Here is an 18,377-nt window from a genome sequence, read left to right as displayed (position 1 = left end):
GGAGACACATCCTTCCTGCTGCTGATGCGTGGCCTCTGAGAAGAAGGTCACAGCCTTGGGAGTCGGGCCATGGGCCTCATGTTCACTCCTACAAAGCCTTGTCAAGACTCAGATCTCCTTGCTCACCTGAGGCTGGGATGCTGAGGCCTCACCAGAGTGTCTCCCATGCCACCCACTTTCCCCTCTGTCCTGGCCCTGGACAGAACTTTCTCTGCACAAGTGAAAAAATGGTTTCCATAGGCATTCCCGGGAAGAAGAGCTCAGCGTACCATCCATCTCTGACCCATGGGTGGAACTCAAGTCTAGGATGCATCTACTCCTCTGATCCCTGGATTGTCAGGAGGCCAGTGAGGCAGGACTGGAAGAAGCTGTTATCCCACTTAAACACTAAGGGAAGGAACCTGACTCTGCCCTCTTCTGACTAAGACTCCATGGGTAGAATTGCATCTCTCTCTGAGGGCACATGCCCTTGAGACCTCTGGAGTCAGAAGGAATGGGGAAGGTCCCTGTGAGAGGGGAGCTGGGGGACCAATGGGCACCAAAGCTGAATTCCATTTAATCCTACCAGCTCTCCAAAGAGATCCTGCTGCCTCATAGGATCCAGAATTTGTGCACATGTGTGTGAGCAGAGTGTGGAGTGTGTAAGGGGCACATATAGCTTGAGGTTGCACAGGGATTGTCTATGTACAACCCCAGCTGCTACATGTATATGATATGTACAACCCCAGTTGTATCCTGGCAGATGCACGTAGGAGTATGGATGCAGCTGGGGTCTTTCCTACTGCCTGGAACAAGCCGGGTCTCTTCTTGGTCATTCTCTTCAGCTCCTGTAAAATCCTGTGATTACAACTCATGTTCATGGCTGGCCACACAGAAGAAAAAGTTCCCATCTCCCCATGCTCTGAGAGTGACTAGACTGACCCTTTCGGTGCCACTTCACTCCAGGGGACTCGTCAAACTTCCTGCCTAGGACACACCCAGCTAACTCTACTGCTCCATTCCTGGTCAAACACAGTGTCTACCTGGCCACTTTTTTTTTTTTTTTCCATCCAACAAGAAGCATTAACTTTATTAATGTTAGAAACAGTACAAACTTCAAAGTCAGCTGCAGTTACTCTTTTGAAGCACCAAAAAAGGTCCTTTTTTCAGATAGGTATTGTTAATGCCGTAATAGCACTTACAATATCATTACTGTTGTTCTTCAGGGCTCGGACTGCCTTTGTTCTTGACACATTTGCTTGTGACATGACCAATTCTAGCCCCTTAACTTCCACACCTGTTTCATCAACCTCTTCCTCTTCACTCTCCTCTTGTACAGTTGGAATCTGTGTTTTCCTGAATTTTGGAAACAGCTTCACTTTGAACGTTGAATTTCTCAGCAGCTGCTAATTGTACTTGCTGAGATAAGTCCTTGATCTTGGCTTCCCTCAAAACTATCTAGGTATTTGAAGCTGGGCTCTTGTACACATCTGGTTTCTTGATGACAAAAAGGATATTCTTAGATGTCTGGATAGCCACTCTAGTAACCCCTGTAACCTGGTGAAGACCTAGTTTGGACATAGCCTTCCACGCCTTCCTTTCACTCCAGCTCTGTTTTGCTTTCCTAACTGGTTCTTCATCAGTTTCAGCTGCTGCTGCCAGCTGGGCTTGTGTGGTTGCTTGCACAGAATCCTGTTCCTCAAGTTCTGGTTTCTGTTCTAGACCTTGTCTCAGCCTGCGACTGTGGCAACTCCTGCTCTAGGGCAGGGATTTTTCTGCGGCTTCACCGGGTGTTTTGTAGGGGGAGTGCAGAACTAAGATGGCCATAGAAAGAGAGCAAGTGAGAGTGTGACCCACCTGTTGCAGAAGAAAGCCTTCCCCTGGTCACTTCTAGAAGCAGAATGAACTAGCCTGGTGACCTAGGAACCTGGAGATGGGGAGAGGATTACTGGTCTGAAGGTCCCGGCCACAGGCACTGGCTGGGGAGAGGTCCCATTAGGAGGCACATGGCAACAGCACAGCACAGCGCTGCTGGGAGGTCTCCTCTGGCACCAGGACACTGGTCTAGGAAGGGCAGGGGTGGAAGGGAGGAGGACCTGTGTGCAGAACCAGAAGAGAGCAGGGCTGGGTGCAGAGAGGCTGGAGGAGGAGTGCAAAGGGTCTGGTTCTGGTCAGTGCCCAGGGTCAGGAGGACAGGCCCCAACATGGTCTCCAGGAATGGCAGGGTTGAAGAAGCCTGTCCTCACTCAGAGTGGCCAGGCTGCATGCCAGGGACTCCAAGGTGCTATCCTGTGGGGGAGGTGCCACCAGCTGTCCTGGATTTGGGTCTGACACCTGTTACCAGTAGCCAAGCCTTGTGCCCAGTTGGCTCCTCCTATATCCTCCAGCACAGCTGCCCACTCTAGGCTTCTGAGGAGCCTGAGGCCATGCCTGAGAGGAAGGGCTGCCAAGGGACTGGAGAGAAGGCCAGCCTGGACTCTGCTCAAATCTCATTTGGGGTGAAGAAGCCCCTTGTGTCTGGCCAAGTCTGTAATGTCTTCCCTGCTAGCACAGGGTGGGTGCTGGCTGGGCCCCTCTACAGATGGGGTGAGGAAGCCACCACGGAAGAGCAGGAGGCTCCTTCCCTGACAGGTGCTGGTGTGAGCATCTTCCCTCTGAGCCTTTGGAGACAAACCCTTTCTCCTGACTCAGCTGTCATGGGAGCTTCAGGTGCCAGGCAGCATGTGGGGCATGAGGGACCTCAGAGTGTGAGGCTGCAGTGGGGCCAGACACACTTTCCCTGCTGGGGTTCCAGCCCCACAGAGCAGGTGTCATCTCCCCTCCTCCTCTCTACTGTCTTCCCTCCACTTCTTTCTCTTTTGTTTCATCCAGATCCTTTCAGAGAAGACAAGTACACTCCATATGACATGCGAACTTTATTAAGGGAGAGCAAGAAAGGGGAAGCCACATGACTGACACATGGGTAGGCATTGGAGAGAGCCGGAGACAGGCTGATGGTGGTCACACAAGACTTAACATGTCCAGCAATGGCTGCCCAGGTGTCCTCATCCTAATCACCAGACAGGAGAACAAGTCTGTCTTATCTGAGTTGTTCATCTAATCACAAAAGTCCTGGTGAAAGAGAAAGTGATGTGAAGACAGAAGCAGAGGGACATTTGAGATGCTGCTCAATTCACATAGGGAGGAGGGCCCAGGAGCCAAGGAATGCAAGGATTGCAGAGCTAGATGCAGAACAGGCAAAGAGTGGAACCCGGTCCTAGATCTTTGGAGGTGGAGCCCACCAACATCTTCCTTTTCCCAGGGAAACCCACTTCAGATTTCTCACTCCAGAGTCTTCAGAGAATAACTTTGTATTTTTCTAAGTCTCTAAGATATTCTGCCCTGTGCTTAGTCAAGTCCAACTCTTTGCCATCCTGTGAACTGCAATCCACCAGGCTCCTCTGTTCATGGGATTTCCCAGGCAAGAATACTGGAGTGGGTTGCCATTTCCTTCTCCAAGGGATCTTCCTGACCCAGATATTGAATTTCTCTCTGGTGGCTCCTGCATACCAGGTGGGTTCTTTATCCCATAAGCCATCAGAGAAGCCCCAAGTCCCTAAGCCAATGGCAAATTATTTTAGAAGCAAATATATGTGAATTCAGGGTCAGATAGGCAGGCAGAAGGGGAGAAACAGAGGAGAGAACAGACAGACTGGAGGGTATCAGGTGATCAGGATTCCAGTGGACAGTGAGAGATACAGGGGGTCAGAGACAGATGGAGAGACAGCAGATAGAGAGCCTGGAGAAAGGTGAGAGGAGAAGGGCAGAAAGTCAGCTGCTGGGCAGGAGGCAGGAGATAAGGCAAGCTGGTAGGGGGTAGACAGAAGCAGGAAATGGGCAAAGGGGCAAGGACAGGGAGAGTGACAGCAAGACAGGATGGCGGGCAGGGGCCCTCAGAGCTTGTCCTTGTCTCCACCTGGATCAGACAGTTTCCTGAGCTGCAAGTGGATCCCATTTTTGGATCTCAGCACCATGATTGGAGTGGGCACAGGGACCCTGGAGGGATCTGGTGACAGCTCAAAGCGAAGCAAGGTCAGGGCCACGGCCACCTTCAACTCATTCATGGCAAACTGCTTCCCGATGCAGTTCCTGGGTTGGGAGATAAAAAGGAAGAGAGCAGAGGTTTCTAACCCCTGCTGATCACAGGGATTCAGGGCTGCCCTCCACATGGCCCAGCCCTGATCCCTTCCTTACTCATTGCATTGAACTTGACAGCCAAGCCTTGGGCCAAACTCTCCCCCTGACCTATGACAAAGCCCACCTCTCCAAGGACTATCTCCTACCTTCTACTTCTGCTCTCAGCAGGAAAACCTGGGGAGCGTCAGTGCTCTAAGCTACAGAGTCAAGTCAAGTGGATCCAGACTGTGAACTAGTACTTTATTCACTCATCCACTGGCAATTCCCGGTTTCAGGTCAGCCCAGGGCACTGTAGGGGCAGGGTGGACAGCCTCTCAGGACCTTACCACCTATGGTAGACAAACAGGCTGCCCAGTTCCCAGAGATGACAAGACAGGGTTGTGTAAGGAGTCAGAATGGCAACAGGGAGGCTTCCTGGTGGGACATGGGTTAACAACCCTAACCAGCTGACCATTTGCCTCTGAATTAATGGTCTGGCTTCCTGTCCCCCTCAGCCCCTCAGTCAATCTACCTTTGGAATGCTCCATTCTAATCCAGAAATGACCTTCCTAACCATCCCTTGGGCTCCTCATCTGGCCTTTTCAGCCTCCATTCCTCCCCTCCCTCTAAAGCCCCAGTAGCTCCAGGCCTGCTATCTTCCACATCACAGGGAGCACACGTCCCAGTGCCTCAGCGGCATCACAGCCCTCTCTGGATTCTTCCTCACTCACCTGGGATCTGTCCAGCTCCTCTTTCTGACTCAGCAACTGTTGAGGTCCCCTCACCTCCTCACCTCTGCCATCCTCATGCTCAAGGCTCCATCCAGTGACCACCACCCTCACCCCCTCTGCTGGCTGCACCTCTTCCCACTCTGGACCCTGAAGGTACCATGGGTGTAACTCAAGGACACAGCACATCCAGTGCCCAGCACAGTGCCGGATCATGGATCCTCCACAGTCTTTTCAAGGAATGAATGAGTGAAAGAGTGGATGTGTGAATGATGTCTGTCTTGAGGAGACATGTTGTTGACAGTGAGCCCTGGGGGAGGACAGCGTTATCATCCCTGTGTTCCCATCTCCTAGCACAGGTCTTGGCACATGGACACGCTTAATACATACTTTCACATTTGAACAATATTAATTGAATTGAAAACAACTCAAATGGACTGAGAGCATAACAAATATTCATTCTGACCTAAAATCAAGCTGCCTAGTTTCCCCTTTCCTCTAGTGGCAGCTGCATGACGTGCAGCCATGTCTACAAGGAAGGACTGGACCCTGGTGTAAACCAAATTCTAGAAGCAATTCAGGAAGACAATTTGCTTCAAAGCTGTTCTGTGAATGTTGATTCACAGTTGAAAATTTCCTAGAACTGTAGAGTCAGAAAAAACTTGTTTCTACTAAGTTACAAAGCCACTGAAGTTACTATTTTAGGGGAGGTTCTGTAGCCCACGGACGGAGGAACCTGGTAGGCTGCAGACCATGGGGTCGCGAAGAGTCGGACACGACTGAGTGACTTCCATTTCACTTTCATGCATTGGAGAAGGCAGTGGCAACTCACTCCAGTGTTCTTGCCTGGAGAATCCCAGGGACAGCGGAGCCTGGTGGGCTGCCGTCCATGGGGTCGCACAGAGTCGGACACGACTGAAGTGACTTAGCAGCAGCAGCTGTAGCCTTTAAGATCTTCAGTCATTTAGGAATGTATCATCCAGGTTAATAGCTATTTCAAAGGTGCTTTATACTTTACATGCAAGGGACTTTACAAATGCTTGTCAAATAAAAAATAGTTTTCTCCCCAAAGCTGACTTGATTGTCCTCCACTTTACTCTTTATCTTGCTAACATTAGACTCTGTAGACTCTGAGACTATGATATATAACTTCTGCTATTATATAAAGAATTTTGGCAACAGGAAAATATGTCATGGTTATATTAATATGAAGCCAAAATTATGTCAGATGTACTGTAGAACTAGAGAACACACTCATGACTGTGAAACTTATTCAAACAACAACTGACTAATCACAGACATGACTCAAAGCCTCAGGACATGGAAGGCAACCGATATTCCAAACCCATGCAAACACAATAGGTACAGTGAGAGGTGGACTGGTGGATTAAGTAGAAAGGCAGTAGGCTGGCTAGCAATGTGGGAACAGAAGAAACCGTCTTTTAAGGTGACTGAAATTGTCCAAACCAAACATGTGTAGCTTAACTTTCAAGAAGACTTCTAATGTTAAGATGTCATACTCCTAAAGTGAGGAAAACCCTGGATACTTTGGATCAGTCACTGACATGGAAATGATGTCCATCCTTGTGGACATCAGGAGGTCAACGTCATTGTGGCGGGCCCTAAAGACCTTCTTGTACATGGAGACCCATGCCTCCTTCTCACCACATCAGCACACAAGGACAGAACTGCATGCACCACATACTAATGTAGACAGTCACACATATCAGGGAGCAACCAGTGACACCTGCTTCCCCCAGTACAGAGGCCTCACCTGGATCCTCCTGAGAAGGGCAGGAAGGCATAGCTGTGTTGAGTAGAACCTGGTGAGAACCGGGTTGGGTCAAACACCTGCAGAGAGAACAATGGGGCTAGGACAGTGATGGTCAAACTCCTCACATCAATCCACAGAGCAGGAGCAGCAGCGGCTGGTGTGGAGCGAGCATCCCATCCCCTCCTCACACCATCAACTTGCCTCCGGATTCGGCCACACGTTTGGGTTGTGATGAAGTCCATAAAAGGAGAGGGAGACTAAGATTCCTGTGGGGCAGAGGAGAGAGAGAAGCCTGATGGTCCCCATGAAGCAGGGGGAGTATGTCTTCACAAAAGTCCTGGGAACCACCATGGGAGCACCCTCCATCACTCTGAATGAAATGATGTTCTTGCAAGACAGGTGGGCTGGGCATGAAAAAGCACATGAGCTCCATTAGGAGTAGGTGACCAGGAAATAGGACTGAGAAGTAAAAGAATTGGAGGCTTACATTTAGGAGCAACTCAGGTGACAACTCACATTTATCAAGTGCCATCATGACCCTGGGGAATGTGCAATAACTCATTTAATCCTCACACAGCCCTCAAGGAAGGCAGTTCTATCCCCATGAACCGATGAAGCACCTGAGCCTCAGAAAGATTAAGGGATTTGTCTATGATCACACAGCTAAGATGGGGAAGGGCTGGGATTCAGACCCACTGTGAGGTGAATCAGTGGGTGGCCTCCAGCCATGGCAGGGCTCTCAGACTTCATCATCAGCTGCTCTCTGCCACCCACCAGAGAAATCCTCAGAGACTGGACTCTCCGACCCATGACAGTGGAGTCCCTAAGCTCCCTCCTTTACTTGGATCCATGTGGAAGAAGCATGCTTCCCCCTGCTTCTGTCTGCTTTTCTCTTAAGTCTTCAGGTTTCAAGGAATTAGAGTTTTAGTTTCCATTATAAGACCACATTCAAGGGTTAACATTTGTTTATTGAGCTTTTGTTGCATTCAAGTTCCGTGTCAATCATGTTTTTAATTGGATGTTACTAGCTGTACAATGTTGTGTGTGTACATTGAGAGAGAGAGAGAGAGAGATGGAAATAGCAACCCACTCATTGTTTTACTTGGATGTTACTAGGACTAGATCTGATAGACAGAGTACCTGGTGAACTATGGACTGAGGTTCGTGACATTGTACAGGAGACAGGGATCAAAACCATCCCTATGGAAAAGAAATGCAAAAAAAAAAAAAAAAATGGCTGACTGAGGAGGCTTTAAAAATAGTTGTGAAAAGAAGAGAAGTGAAAAGCAAAGGAGAAAAAGAAAGATATTCCCATTTGAATGCAGAGTTCCAAAGAATAGCAAGGAGAGATAAAAAGAAAGCCTTCCTCAGTGATCAATGCAAAGAAATAGAGGAAAACAACAGAATGGGAAAGACTAGAGATCTCTTCAAGAAAATTAGAGATACCAAGGGAACATTTCATATAAAGATGGCCTCAGTAAAGGACAGAGATGGTAAGGGGTATGGACATAAAAGAAGCAGAAGATATTAAGACGAGGTGGCAAGGATACACAGAGGAACTGTACAAGAAAGATCTTCACGACCCAGATAATCACGATGGTGTGAGACATTCTGGGATGTGAAGTCAAGTGGGCCTTAGGAAGCATCACGATGAACAAAGCTAGTGGAGGTGATGGAATTCCAGTTGAGCTATTTCAAATCCTGAAAGATGATGTTGTGAAAGTGCTGCACTCAATATGCCAGCAAATTTGGAAAACTCAGCAGTTTTCTGAGGACTGGAAAAGGTCAGTTTTCATTCCAATCCCAAAGAAAGGCAATGCCAAAGAATGCTCAAACTACCACACAATTGCACTCATCTCACACACTAGTAAAGTAATGCTCAAAATTCTCCAAGCCAGGCTTCAGCAATACGTGAACTGTGAACTTCCAGATGTTCAAGCTGGTTTTAGAAAAGGCAGAGGAACCAGAGATCAAATTGCCAACATCTGCTGGATCATGGAAAAAGCAAGACAGTTCCAGAAAAATATCTATTTCTGCTTTATTGACTGTGCCAAAGCCTTTGACTGTGTGGATCACAATAAATTGCGGAAAATTCTGAAAGAGATAGGAAGACCAGACCACCTGACCTGCCTCTTGAGAAACCTGTATGCAGGTCAGGAAGCAACAGTTAGAACTGGACATGGAACAACAGACTGGTTCCAAATAGGAAAAGGAGTATGTCAAGGCTGTATATTGTCACCCTGCTTATTCAACTTCTATGCAGAGTACATCATGAGAAATGCTGGGCTGAAAGAAGCACAAGCTGGAATTAAGATTGCCAGGAGAAATATCAATAACCTCAGATATGCAGATGACACCCTTACGGCAGAAAACAAAGAGGAACTGAAGAGCTTCGTGATGAAAGTGAAAGAGGAGAGTGAAAAAGTGGCTTAAAACTCAACATTCAGAAAAATAAGATCATGGGATCTGGCCCGATCACTTCATGGCAAATAGATGGGGAAACAATAGAAACAGTGACAGACTTTATTTTCTTGGACTCCAAAATCACTGCAGATGGTGATTGCAGTGATGAAATTAAAAGACGCTTGCTCTTTGGAAGAAAAGCTAATACCAACCAAGACAGCATATTAAAAAGCCAAGAAATCACTTTGAGATGAAGGTCCATATAGTCAAAGCTATGGTTTTTCCGGTAGTCATGTATGGATGTGAAGGTTGGACCATAAGGAAAGCTGAGCACCGAAGAATTGATGCTTTTGAACTGTGGTGTTGGAGAAGAGTCTTGAGAGTCCCTTGGACTGCAAGGAGATCCAACCAGTCCGTTCTAAAGGAAATCAGTCCTGAATATTCATTGCAAGGACTGATGCTGAAGCTGAAGCTGAAGCTCCAGTACTTTGGCCACCTCATGCAAAGATCTGATTCATTGGAAAAGACCCTTTTGCTGGGAAAGACAGACAGCTGGAGGAAAAGGGGATGAAGTTTGGATGGCATCCAAACTCCATCCAACCGACTCGATGGACATGAGTTTAAGTAATCTCTTGGAGTTGGTGATGGACAGGGAAGCCTGGCGTATTGCAGTCCATGGGGTTGCAAACAGTCAGACACGACTGAGTGACTGAACCGAACTGATGTCTACATCTCCATTCCTTCTCTGCAAATGGTTCATCAGTACTATTTTTCTGGATTCTATATATATGTGTTAATATATGATATTTGTTTTTCTGTTTCTGAGTTATTTCACTCTGTATAACAGGCTGCAGGTTCATCCACCTCACTGCAACAGACTCAGTTTCATACTGTTTTATGACAGTAATATTCCCTTGAGTTTATGGACCACATCTTCATAATCCATTCATTTGTTGATGGACATATAGTTTGCTTCCATGTCCTGGCTATTGTAAATAATGCTGCAATGAACACTGTGGTACACGTTCTTTTTTATTTCCAGGGTCTCAGGTTAAATTCCCAGTAGTGGGATTGTTGTATATATGGTAGTATTATTCCTAGGTTTTTAAAGGAAAACATTTTTCAAAACTCATTCAAACTAGTGGGTAAGTATTAACTTCTGGCAGAAAAAAATCAGAGCATACTGCAACTGGGAAAGCATATGTGGATTTCTGGTCTACCACATGGTCCTACAGAGTGCTTAGGTGAGTGGTGAGGTGAAGTTCATACCTGCAGGTAAGGAGCGTCCATCAGGGAAGGTGATGGGCTTTCTCAGCTCTCTGCCAATGAATGGTACTGGTGGATAAAGTCTCATTGCCTCCTTGATGCACATGGTCGTGTAGCGCATCTGGTCCAGGTGATCCCTGCAAGGAAGCCCATCTGAGAGCAGGCAGGACAGGACAAGCAGGGATTCTCTCTAGCTAGGTGGGACAGGGCTCTTCCATCTCCTGGACGCTCACCAGGTGATGGAGGCGCCATCCCCCAGGAGGCTCTGGATCTCTTCCCGACACCTCTGCTGATGCTCAGGATGGGAGGCTAGAGCATAGAGGATCCAGGAGATGCCACTGGCTGTGGTGTCATGACCCTCGAACATGAACGTGTCCACTTCAGCACGGAGGTCCTCGTCAGACAAGCTGCTCCCATTCTCCATCTGTGGAGGCAGGGCCAGAGTGCAGGGTCTGCCCTTCCTGTGTGCTTCTGCCCAAAAGCTCAGGCTTCTCTTGGCTACACTTACTCTGGCAAGGAGGAGGATGTCCAGGAAGTCCAAGTGCCTCCTGCTCCTCACCTTCTCCAGCTCTCCCTCCTTCTGCAGGTGAGCCTTCCTCTCCTTGATCACTGCATCTGTCCCAGAAAAGAGGTTCCCAGCCAGAGCTGAGGACTCTGGGGGCCCATATGCAGCCCCACCATAGCACCATCTGCCCCTCAGGCCCAGTCTGGGTGCCAGGTGGATGAGGTGGGTGGCACTGGGTGAGCATGTCAGGACTGAGAGCTCCAGCGACATCTACTCCAGGCAGCAATCCCTAAAGTAACACAGCCCATGAAGGCTCTGCCTGAATGCTGCTGGGAAGGGGGGTCTCACTTAGTCATCACCAACCTGGTGACTCCTGTAACTCCCTACACAACACCTGAAACCCCGACCTCTGGGTTCCCAGTCCCTGCAGCAGGTGGGCGTGTGCCATCTCCTGAAGAGGAAACAGGAGTCTGGCCTCTGCCTGAAGAATCAAGGCCAGGCCCTCCCATATGTGCCTGATGAAGGTGGGGGAGCAGCCCAGGAGGGAGGGGAACCTGTGTGTTGATGGGTGAGCTGGCAGGCCCGGTGGTTCCAGCGGCCTTCAGGAGTCAGCCTGTAGATGAGGTCGTTCTGGTGGAAAGCATTCCGGAGTCGGGAAACAATCAGATGACTGAGGTCCCTGATGGCCTGGATGTAGGACTGGGAGCTCCTGAAGGGAGAGGATGCAGAAGAGGCTGGAGTTGAGGGAGGTGCTGACTTAGAGAGGGACTGGGGCTCTGGGTCAAGGATTCCTCATCAGTGGGGACAGGGAGCACTGAGGTATTGCCATTTCTGTCTTAGCCTGAGGAGCCCCTCAGTATTTACAAGTGGCCTGAGGATCCAGGCTTCTCCCTGTGTAGGAAACTGGAACTAGTGATTGAGTCAAGAATAGTCTGGGTAGAATTTGACTTTGGTCCATGTCTCTCGCAGAACTTACTTTTTGTGCTGAGAAGCATTAACACTGCCCTTATTGCCTCTCAGGTAAGTCATTCCCAGCTGGTGAGAAAAGGACCCTGCTGTTGAAGAGCTGTCACTGACCTGTCCATCTGGACGCTGCCCTGGTGGCTGAAGGCGCACTTCATGATGGTGTCCAGGGTCATCAAGGAGACATGTCCAAAGATCTCCAGATGTGAGTCCTGGCTGACAAGCTCTTCCCACTTGTCCTGTGGAGGTATGGGGATTGACCCTACTCTGCTTCCCCAGAAGGCCTGGCTTTCTCTCTGTCTCTACATCTTCAGATGAAATTTCCTAATTTTCTAAGCAGACTTGTTTTAGCAACTTAGGGCTGTAACACACATGTATAATGCAATGACTATTTCTTTGAACTGTTACTATATAATAGTTGTATTCTCTTCTAATATCCTAATTAATTATGAATTTTAGGAATAATTTATGATATTAACCAGCTTGTGGCTGAGCAGAAAGCATAGTCAGGGGAGAATATTTTGTGTCCTGAGGTCAGATCTGGAAAAGTGTTATCAACACTACAAAGCAAATATTTCAAGGCAAGGAAAAGCTAAAGTGACTCTAATGGGGCTCTTAGAAGGGGCATGAACTACTCAATTCCTTTCATTCATTTAATGTTACCTAAGACCAGGTGATGCCCAGTCCAGATCAGAGGTGATGTTTGTGAAGACCCAGCTCTGTGATGTAGACCTGGACTCATTTCCTCCCATGAGTGGCTCAGTGATGTGCAGAAGCCATGGAACCCAGGCCAGAGCCCACCTGTGTGACATCCTGGGATGTCCACTCTGCCACCGAAGCTGCCATTGCCCAGGCCAGCCAGGGCCAATTTGCACTGACCTCCTTGATCTAACCCCCTGTGTTCAAACATGGAGATGGGAGAAGAGTGGACCCTGAATACACCAAGACCCTGATTTCTCTTGGTGAGGAGAAAAGTATGCATCCAAGCTGGTGCCTAGATGTTCCTCTGTCCCACCTAGCTTTAATGAACACTGTCTCATACTAAGTTGAGAATGCATCATTCCGTGGGGCTCTATTCAATGGATGTCTGAGGGACATAAATGTCTGATAGTGGACTATGTCAGCTGTCCTGGATTCTAGTGCATATGGTGACAAGGGATGGACTCACCAGCATCACTCGGACAGAGTCGGCCATGATTCCCACGTAGGCCTTCAGGATGTCATAGCGGAAGGCTGGGGTCAGCATCCGCCGGTGCTGGAACCACTTCTGCCCCTCCAATAGCAGCAAACCTGTCCCTGAACCATGGATGGGTGTGTATGGGCATTGGGGAGAGTGGGGCCAACTTGAGAGGAACCAAGGGTGTCAGGAGAAGGCTCATCATGGGCAGGGGTGGGAAAAGCCAGTACATTTCAGGGATGTGAATTTACAGTATGTCTGTCCACAGGATGTGATTATGAGAGCAGTGAGATCGAGGTTGAAAAAGAGTAGGTGGACAGGTGATCAAAGGACTTATCGAAAAGTTAGACTGGGAACATTAGTAAAGACTGAGAAATTATGAAGAAGAAGCTTAGGTAAAAGGAGGGCTACAGCACCATTATAAAGGCTGAGGGTTTTATTAGCAGAAGAGAAATGAGATTTGATTCAGAGATGAGGGTGCCTGGCACCTGTTGTTCTCCATTTACGCAAAGAGACTGCTCTTGTTTAACCTAAATGGTGGGTGGTCTGCAGTTGTATTTAAATGTACTTACCAATCCAGGGAGCCAAGTATTTGTAGGTTCTATGAGGCTTTGGGTCTGAAAGGTATAGAAGGAATGTGGATGGCAACAGACCTGGCAAGGAGCCTCCAGAGCAGCTGAGGTCTAGACCATAGACTCCCTTCCTTTCTTGGTTCTTATCAGATGACAATCTTTCTGAAGCCACAGCACTCTTGCTTCCCATCCCTGACTCTTTCTGTCCTGATAGTCATTGTGGTCCCAGGAAGGGAGGCTTGGTGCTCCAGAGCAGAACACCCACAGGACTAAGATGGTGAATTGCCCTGAAACATAAACTCAGTTCACTGCCAGAGAATAAGAAAGAACCTGTGGTTTTTCTACAGCGTGTGGTCATCTGGCCATCTCATGACCCAGAAGAGGCAACAATGAGAGGTGCCCAACCTGTATCAGTGTGGACAGGGAATCATCTTCCAGTTCTGGGATCATCTCAATTCGTTTGTAAAAAGTAAGACAAAAGAGAAATCCTAGTCTTGCTTTTGGTTGGGAGGGTGTTTGGAGGAGCTCAGGCCTTGATGTCTGAAGTGTCAGTCTCTTCTGGAATTTCACATCCAGGGACATGTACTCAAATGAAAGATTGTCTCCAGCTGAGGGTTTCCTTCTTACCTGATCTCCCCAGGAACACCTTCATGTAGTCAGGGTCGTAGACCAATACTAAGGCCTTTGTGCCCCACAGCCAGCGAACACAGGCCTTTGGGTATTTCTCTACCCTTTCCAGTAGTGGTGGCAGCTCACTCTCCTTTTGGAACTGTCATCAAGGGAAAGACAAGTCAATAATGCCTTTCTTTTAGTTCTGGAGCTGATGTCAGGGTGAAGGTCTGGAAGGGTACCAGATTATCATTCTGGATCCATCAGCAGAACTAAGAGTTTAGAACTATTTCTTCTGACCTGGAATCTAATCCAACCTTGCAGGCTGTCTATCACTGTCCTAAGATCGGATTCTGTCCCATGTCAGGTAGAGGTATGGGCCAACACTACAAACTGCCTACAGAAACTTACATCAAAGATAATTACTTGGTTTATGACAATTTTGGAAATCATTTGTTGCTTGAGCAACTGATGATAATTTCTATCACTTGGTAAGCAGTATTGTCATATGATTCAGTTCAGTCTAGTTCAGTCGCTCAGTCATGTCTGACTCTGTGACCCCATGAACCGCAGCATGCCAGGCCTCCCTGTCCATCCCCAACTCCCGGAGTCTACCCAAACCCATGTCCATTGAGTTGATGATGCCATCCAACCATCTTATTCTCTGTCGTCCCCTTCTCCTCCTGCCCTCAATCTTTCCTAGCATCAGGGTCTTTTCAAGTGAGTCAACTCTTTGCATCAGGTGGCCAACGTATTGGAGTTTCAGCTTCAGCATCAGTCCTTCCAATGAACACCCAGGACTGATCTCCTTTAGGATGGACTGGTTGGATCTCCTTGCAGTCCAAGGGACTCTCAAGAGTCTTCTCCAGCACCACACTTCAAAAGCATCAGTTCTTCGGCGCTCAGCTTTCTTCACAGTCCAACTCTCACATCCATACATAACCACTGGAAAAACCATAGCCTTTAATAGAAGGACCTTTGTTGGCAAAGTAATGTCTCTGCTTTCTAATATGCTGTCTATGTTGGTCATAACTTTACTTCTAAGGAGTAAGCATCTTTTAATTTCATGGCTGCAGTCACCATCTGCAGTGATTTTGGAGCACAGAAATATAAAGTCAGCCACTGTTTCCACTGTTTCCCCATCTATTTGCCATGAAGTGATGGGACCAGATGCCATATGATTAGATTTATTTAAAGAATGAACAGATTATATCTTAAGAATTAAATTTATATGTTAATTTAATTTTGCCGTACCAATCACTACACACGTTTAATATTATCCCAGCATACATGTTAATGTTTCTTAGTAAGAAAGATTGTTTGAAATGTATATGGCTAAGTGGAAAAAATTAAATACCACATTGTGTGTATATATTATTATTTTTCATACCGAGTGTGTGCACAGTTGTAGGACAGATTCTGAGTGTACACATATGAGAATGGTATTGAAATAAGATTTTGATATGTGGATTTTTCATCTCATTTTCATTGACTAACTGTCAGAAACTTTTGTACACTTACCACTACTTAGAGGAATCTTTGTAAACTCCTGATTATGGACCACCAAGGCGTTTCCTTTCTGTCTCTACCGTCTCTACTCTTGCCCTGATGAGGTGGCGATTCCACAGGATGCATTGCTCTGCCTTCAAGATGCTGCTTCCAGTGCTTCTTGCACTGGCTCCACCTGTTCATCTTCCAGGTCTTTGCCCACCTTCTTCCCTCTACCTGGTGGCCTTTTTTCTGTGCCACAGAGCAACTGCCTTTCCTCAACTTTGGAGACTCAGTTTGTTTTGTCACCTCCGGATTTCTCATCAACAATTGGTCCCAGGTGTGTTTCATGTAGTCAAACTGTCTTCACTTCAGTGACTCTGTGTAACTCAGAGCAACCCTCTGCCCCTTTGGTATCTGATCTCGGCCTACATTTTTCTGCCATCAGAGTTCCCCAGCTTTGAGGCAACTTGTACTGTGGGTCACGTTCCTTCACTAAGCCTGTGTTTACTGAGCATTTACTTTGTGCCAGGCATGGATTTAAGGTACTAAATTAGGATGCGGCTCTAGATGCTCATCTGTTTGGACCCTGCAGGCTAGTGGAGGAGACTCAGATATTAAGTGGCCAAAACAGGAGTGGGTCATGAAAGTGTGATGGAGAAAAGACAAAGCCTATGGGGACGCTTTGGGGAATAGGGTCTAACTCAGAGCTGGATGTTAGAAAAGTCTTCTTCCTGCACTTGCTATTATTTGATTCATAATTTACCAAGATGATTTCAAGATAGAAAAATGAACCAGAGGCAGGCTTTCCAGAAGAAGCTCATAGCTATGATCTTGAAGAGAGAAATAGCTGAATCCAGTTACCACTGAGTTGTGAGAAGGACATCCAAGAGAAAAAGAGTTGTCCTCTCCACTCCTGGGAGACCCAGAATGAAAATGAATTGGGCCTGGGGCTTGTGAGAAAGTCATGTGAGGGATGAGATCATTCCAGGGAGAGAGCACATGGGGAGCCAAGTCCCAGAGGCTGGAATGCACAGGCAGGTGGAGAGGACCTTGAGACACCCAAGGTGCAGGAGATTAGGAAGGAGAGGGGAGAGAGGTACTGGGCCAGCCTGCATGGGGCTTGAGCTACTTCTAGTTCTTCTCTTTGTCTCCACTCTGCTCTAATCGTGCTGCAGAGAAAGAGAGGCCTCAGATCTGTTCAACCTGTGATTGTCTCCTAACAATTGTTTAAGCCACAAACCCTTGGTGAGCCATTTCCACGTGGCCCCTGGCTTTGCTCTGAGCTCCCCATACCTCTAGGCAAGTGCTGCCCCTCCAAGCCTGCAAGCTGCTCTTTTCTCTCCTGCCTGTCCCTCCACACAATGGACTGACACCTCTCTGTGCAGGCTCTGGGCTGGGTGCTGAGGGTGAGGGGGATTACAGGCTCAGTTCCAAGAGCTCATAGTTCAGAGAGAGGACACCAAACAGGCAGTTCTCCTCACCTAACCCCATCCTGGGAAACCGTTCCTGCATGACAGCAACTTGTCAGGAATTAAGCACTGTAATTACATACCAGGAAAAATCCCTCAGTCCTAAGAAACGAAGCCAGTTTTTTCTAATACCTGACAAAACATGACCCAGGACGTGAGCCTCTTTTCCTGTGACCCGCACCGTCTTAGATTCCTGTGTGTTGTCTCCACACACAGTGAACCCACAGGGCTGATCCATCAGACTGATGTCTGTGCTCCCAAGCAAGCTCGGGGCCAGGCAGGGAGCATACAATTGAGTAATGAGCAGGGAAACATCTAGAAGCCTGTTTTGTAAGGACAGTTAAAGCTGCTCTGCCTGGAGAGCAGGGAGAGTCAATAAGGAACAGCCATTGTCTTCAAAGGGCAGGGTTTTCAGGACAGCCTGAGATCTCTCTGAGGAAGGGGTGTCTGACAGACTCGAGGACACCAGCACAGGGCCTGGGAGGAGTGAGCCCCCAGGACTGGATGAGGAGCCTAGATCTAAGAGATAAGCTGTGTTACTTCATGGGGCCATGTGCTGGTCACACAAAAAGGCTTTGTCCCATGGACTAACTGACCGTGACCATCTCTTACCCCAGCCTTCCCTGCCCTCCCACTCCCCCATCCTGCTCCATCCTACCTCTTTCTTGTGTCCATAGAACCAGTGGGAAGGAGGAGATGGGAACTGATGAAGGGCTTTGAGCAGCCACTGTCTGCGCAGGTAGAGCTGTGCCGCCTTGAGCAGAAGCAGAACCAGGCCGAGCAGGGAGACCACCTGCAGGAGCCCAGAGACCCCACCCAGGGCTCTGGTGGGACTCAGCACAGAGACACTCATGGTGCAGTGGCTTCTGGATCACTGACTGTCCCTGACTGTGGCTGACCTTCCTGGACACCTAGCTTGGTCTGGGAGGATCTCCCCGCCCACATGGGGGAGGGTGAAGGTGAAGGCAGATCTCACACCTGGGCCTCCAGAGTTTTTTGTGTGTTAGCATTTGGTTTTATTAAATGTAATCTCTCTTATGTTACAAAATGTAAAGAATAAAAAAGAGAAGATAGTATTTATAACTTGAAGGGGGAGTTTGGGTTGTTCTAGGATCCTGCAAACTATCAAACTATCATATGCATATATATTTTTTGAAATAATTAGACAATTTGAAATAAAACAGGAAAGTAAATGTTTTTTGAAGTTTCCGATGGCTGAGTTCCCTCAATGTTCCCCTGAAACTATCAAACATTGTTAACTGACTATGCTCCAGTACAAAATTGGG

The 18,377-nt window shown here is 47.8% G+C and overlaps 1 protein-coding gene and 1 pseudogene across 3 annotated transcripts; both read right to left on the bottom strand.

Moving 5' to 3' along the window:
• Positions 1 to 38: 38 nt before the first annotated feature.
• Positions 39 to 2,185, bottom strand: LOC102264571 (nascent polypeptide-associated complex subunit alpha pseudogene; annotated as a pseudogene).
• A 1,630-nt stretch (positions 2,186 to 3,815) lies between these two features.
• Positions 3,816 to 17,944, bottom strand: LOC102286095 (taurochenodeoxycholic 6 alpha-hydroxylase). Of its 3 annotated transcripts, none has more exons than XM_070364923.1 (12): positions 17,750 to 17,944; positions 14,150 to 14,291; positions 13,523 to 13,567; positions 12,942 to 13,069; positions 11,888 to 12,012; positions 11,365 to 11,519; positions 10,814 to 10,920; positions 10,539 to 10,729; positions 10,309 to 10,442; positions 6,838 to 6,902; positions 6,637 to 6,713; positions 3,816 to 4,107 (listed from the first exon to the last, which is right to left on the bottom strand). In XM_070364923.1, the coding sequence occupies exons 1-12, from the start codon at positions 17,942 to 17,944 to the stop codon at positions 3,912 to 3,914; spliced, it is 1,560 nt and encodes a 519-aa protein (XP_070221024.1). In that variant the 3' UTR covers positions 3,816 to 3,911. The 3 variants fall into 3 exon arrangements, with proteins under 3 accessions (XP_070221024.1, XP_070221031.1, XP_014333207.2); XM_070364930.1 differs by having other exon boundaries at positions 11,365 to 11,423; XM_014477721.2 differs by lacking the exons at positions 10,539 to 10,729; positions 11,365 to 11,519 and having other exon boundaries at positions 10,309 to 10,458; positions 10,808 to 10,920.
• Between the last annotated feature and the right edge of the window lie 433 nt (positions 17,945 to 18,377).

This window comes from Bos mutus, chromosome 3 (genome assembly GCF_027580195.1).
Source record: "Bos mutus isolate GX-2022 chromosome 3, NWIPB_WYAK_1.1, whole genome shotgun sequence".
NCBI lineage: Eukaryota > Metazoa > Chordata > Mammalia > Artiodactyla > Bovidae > Bos > Bos mutus.
The sequence above is the reverse complement of the archived record's forward strand: the minus strand, read 5'-3'. Positions and strand labels throughout refer to the sequence as shown.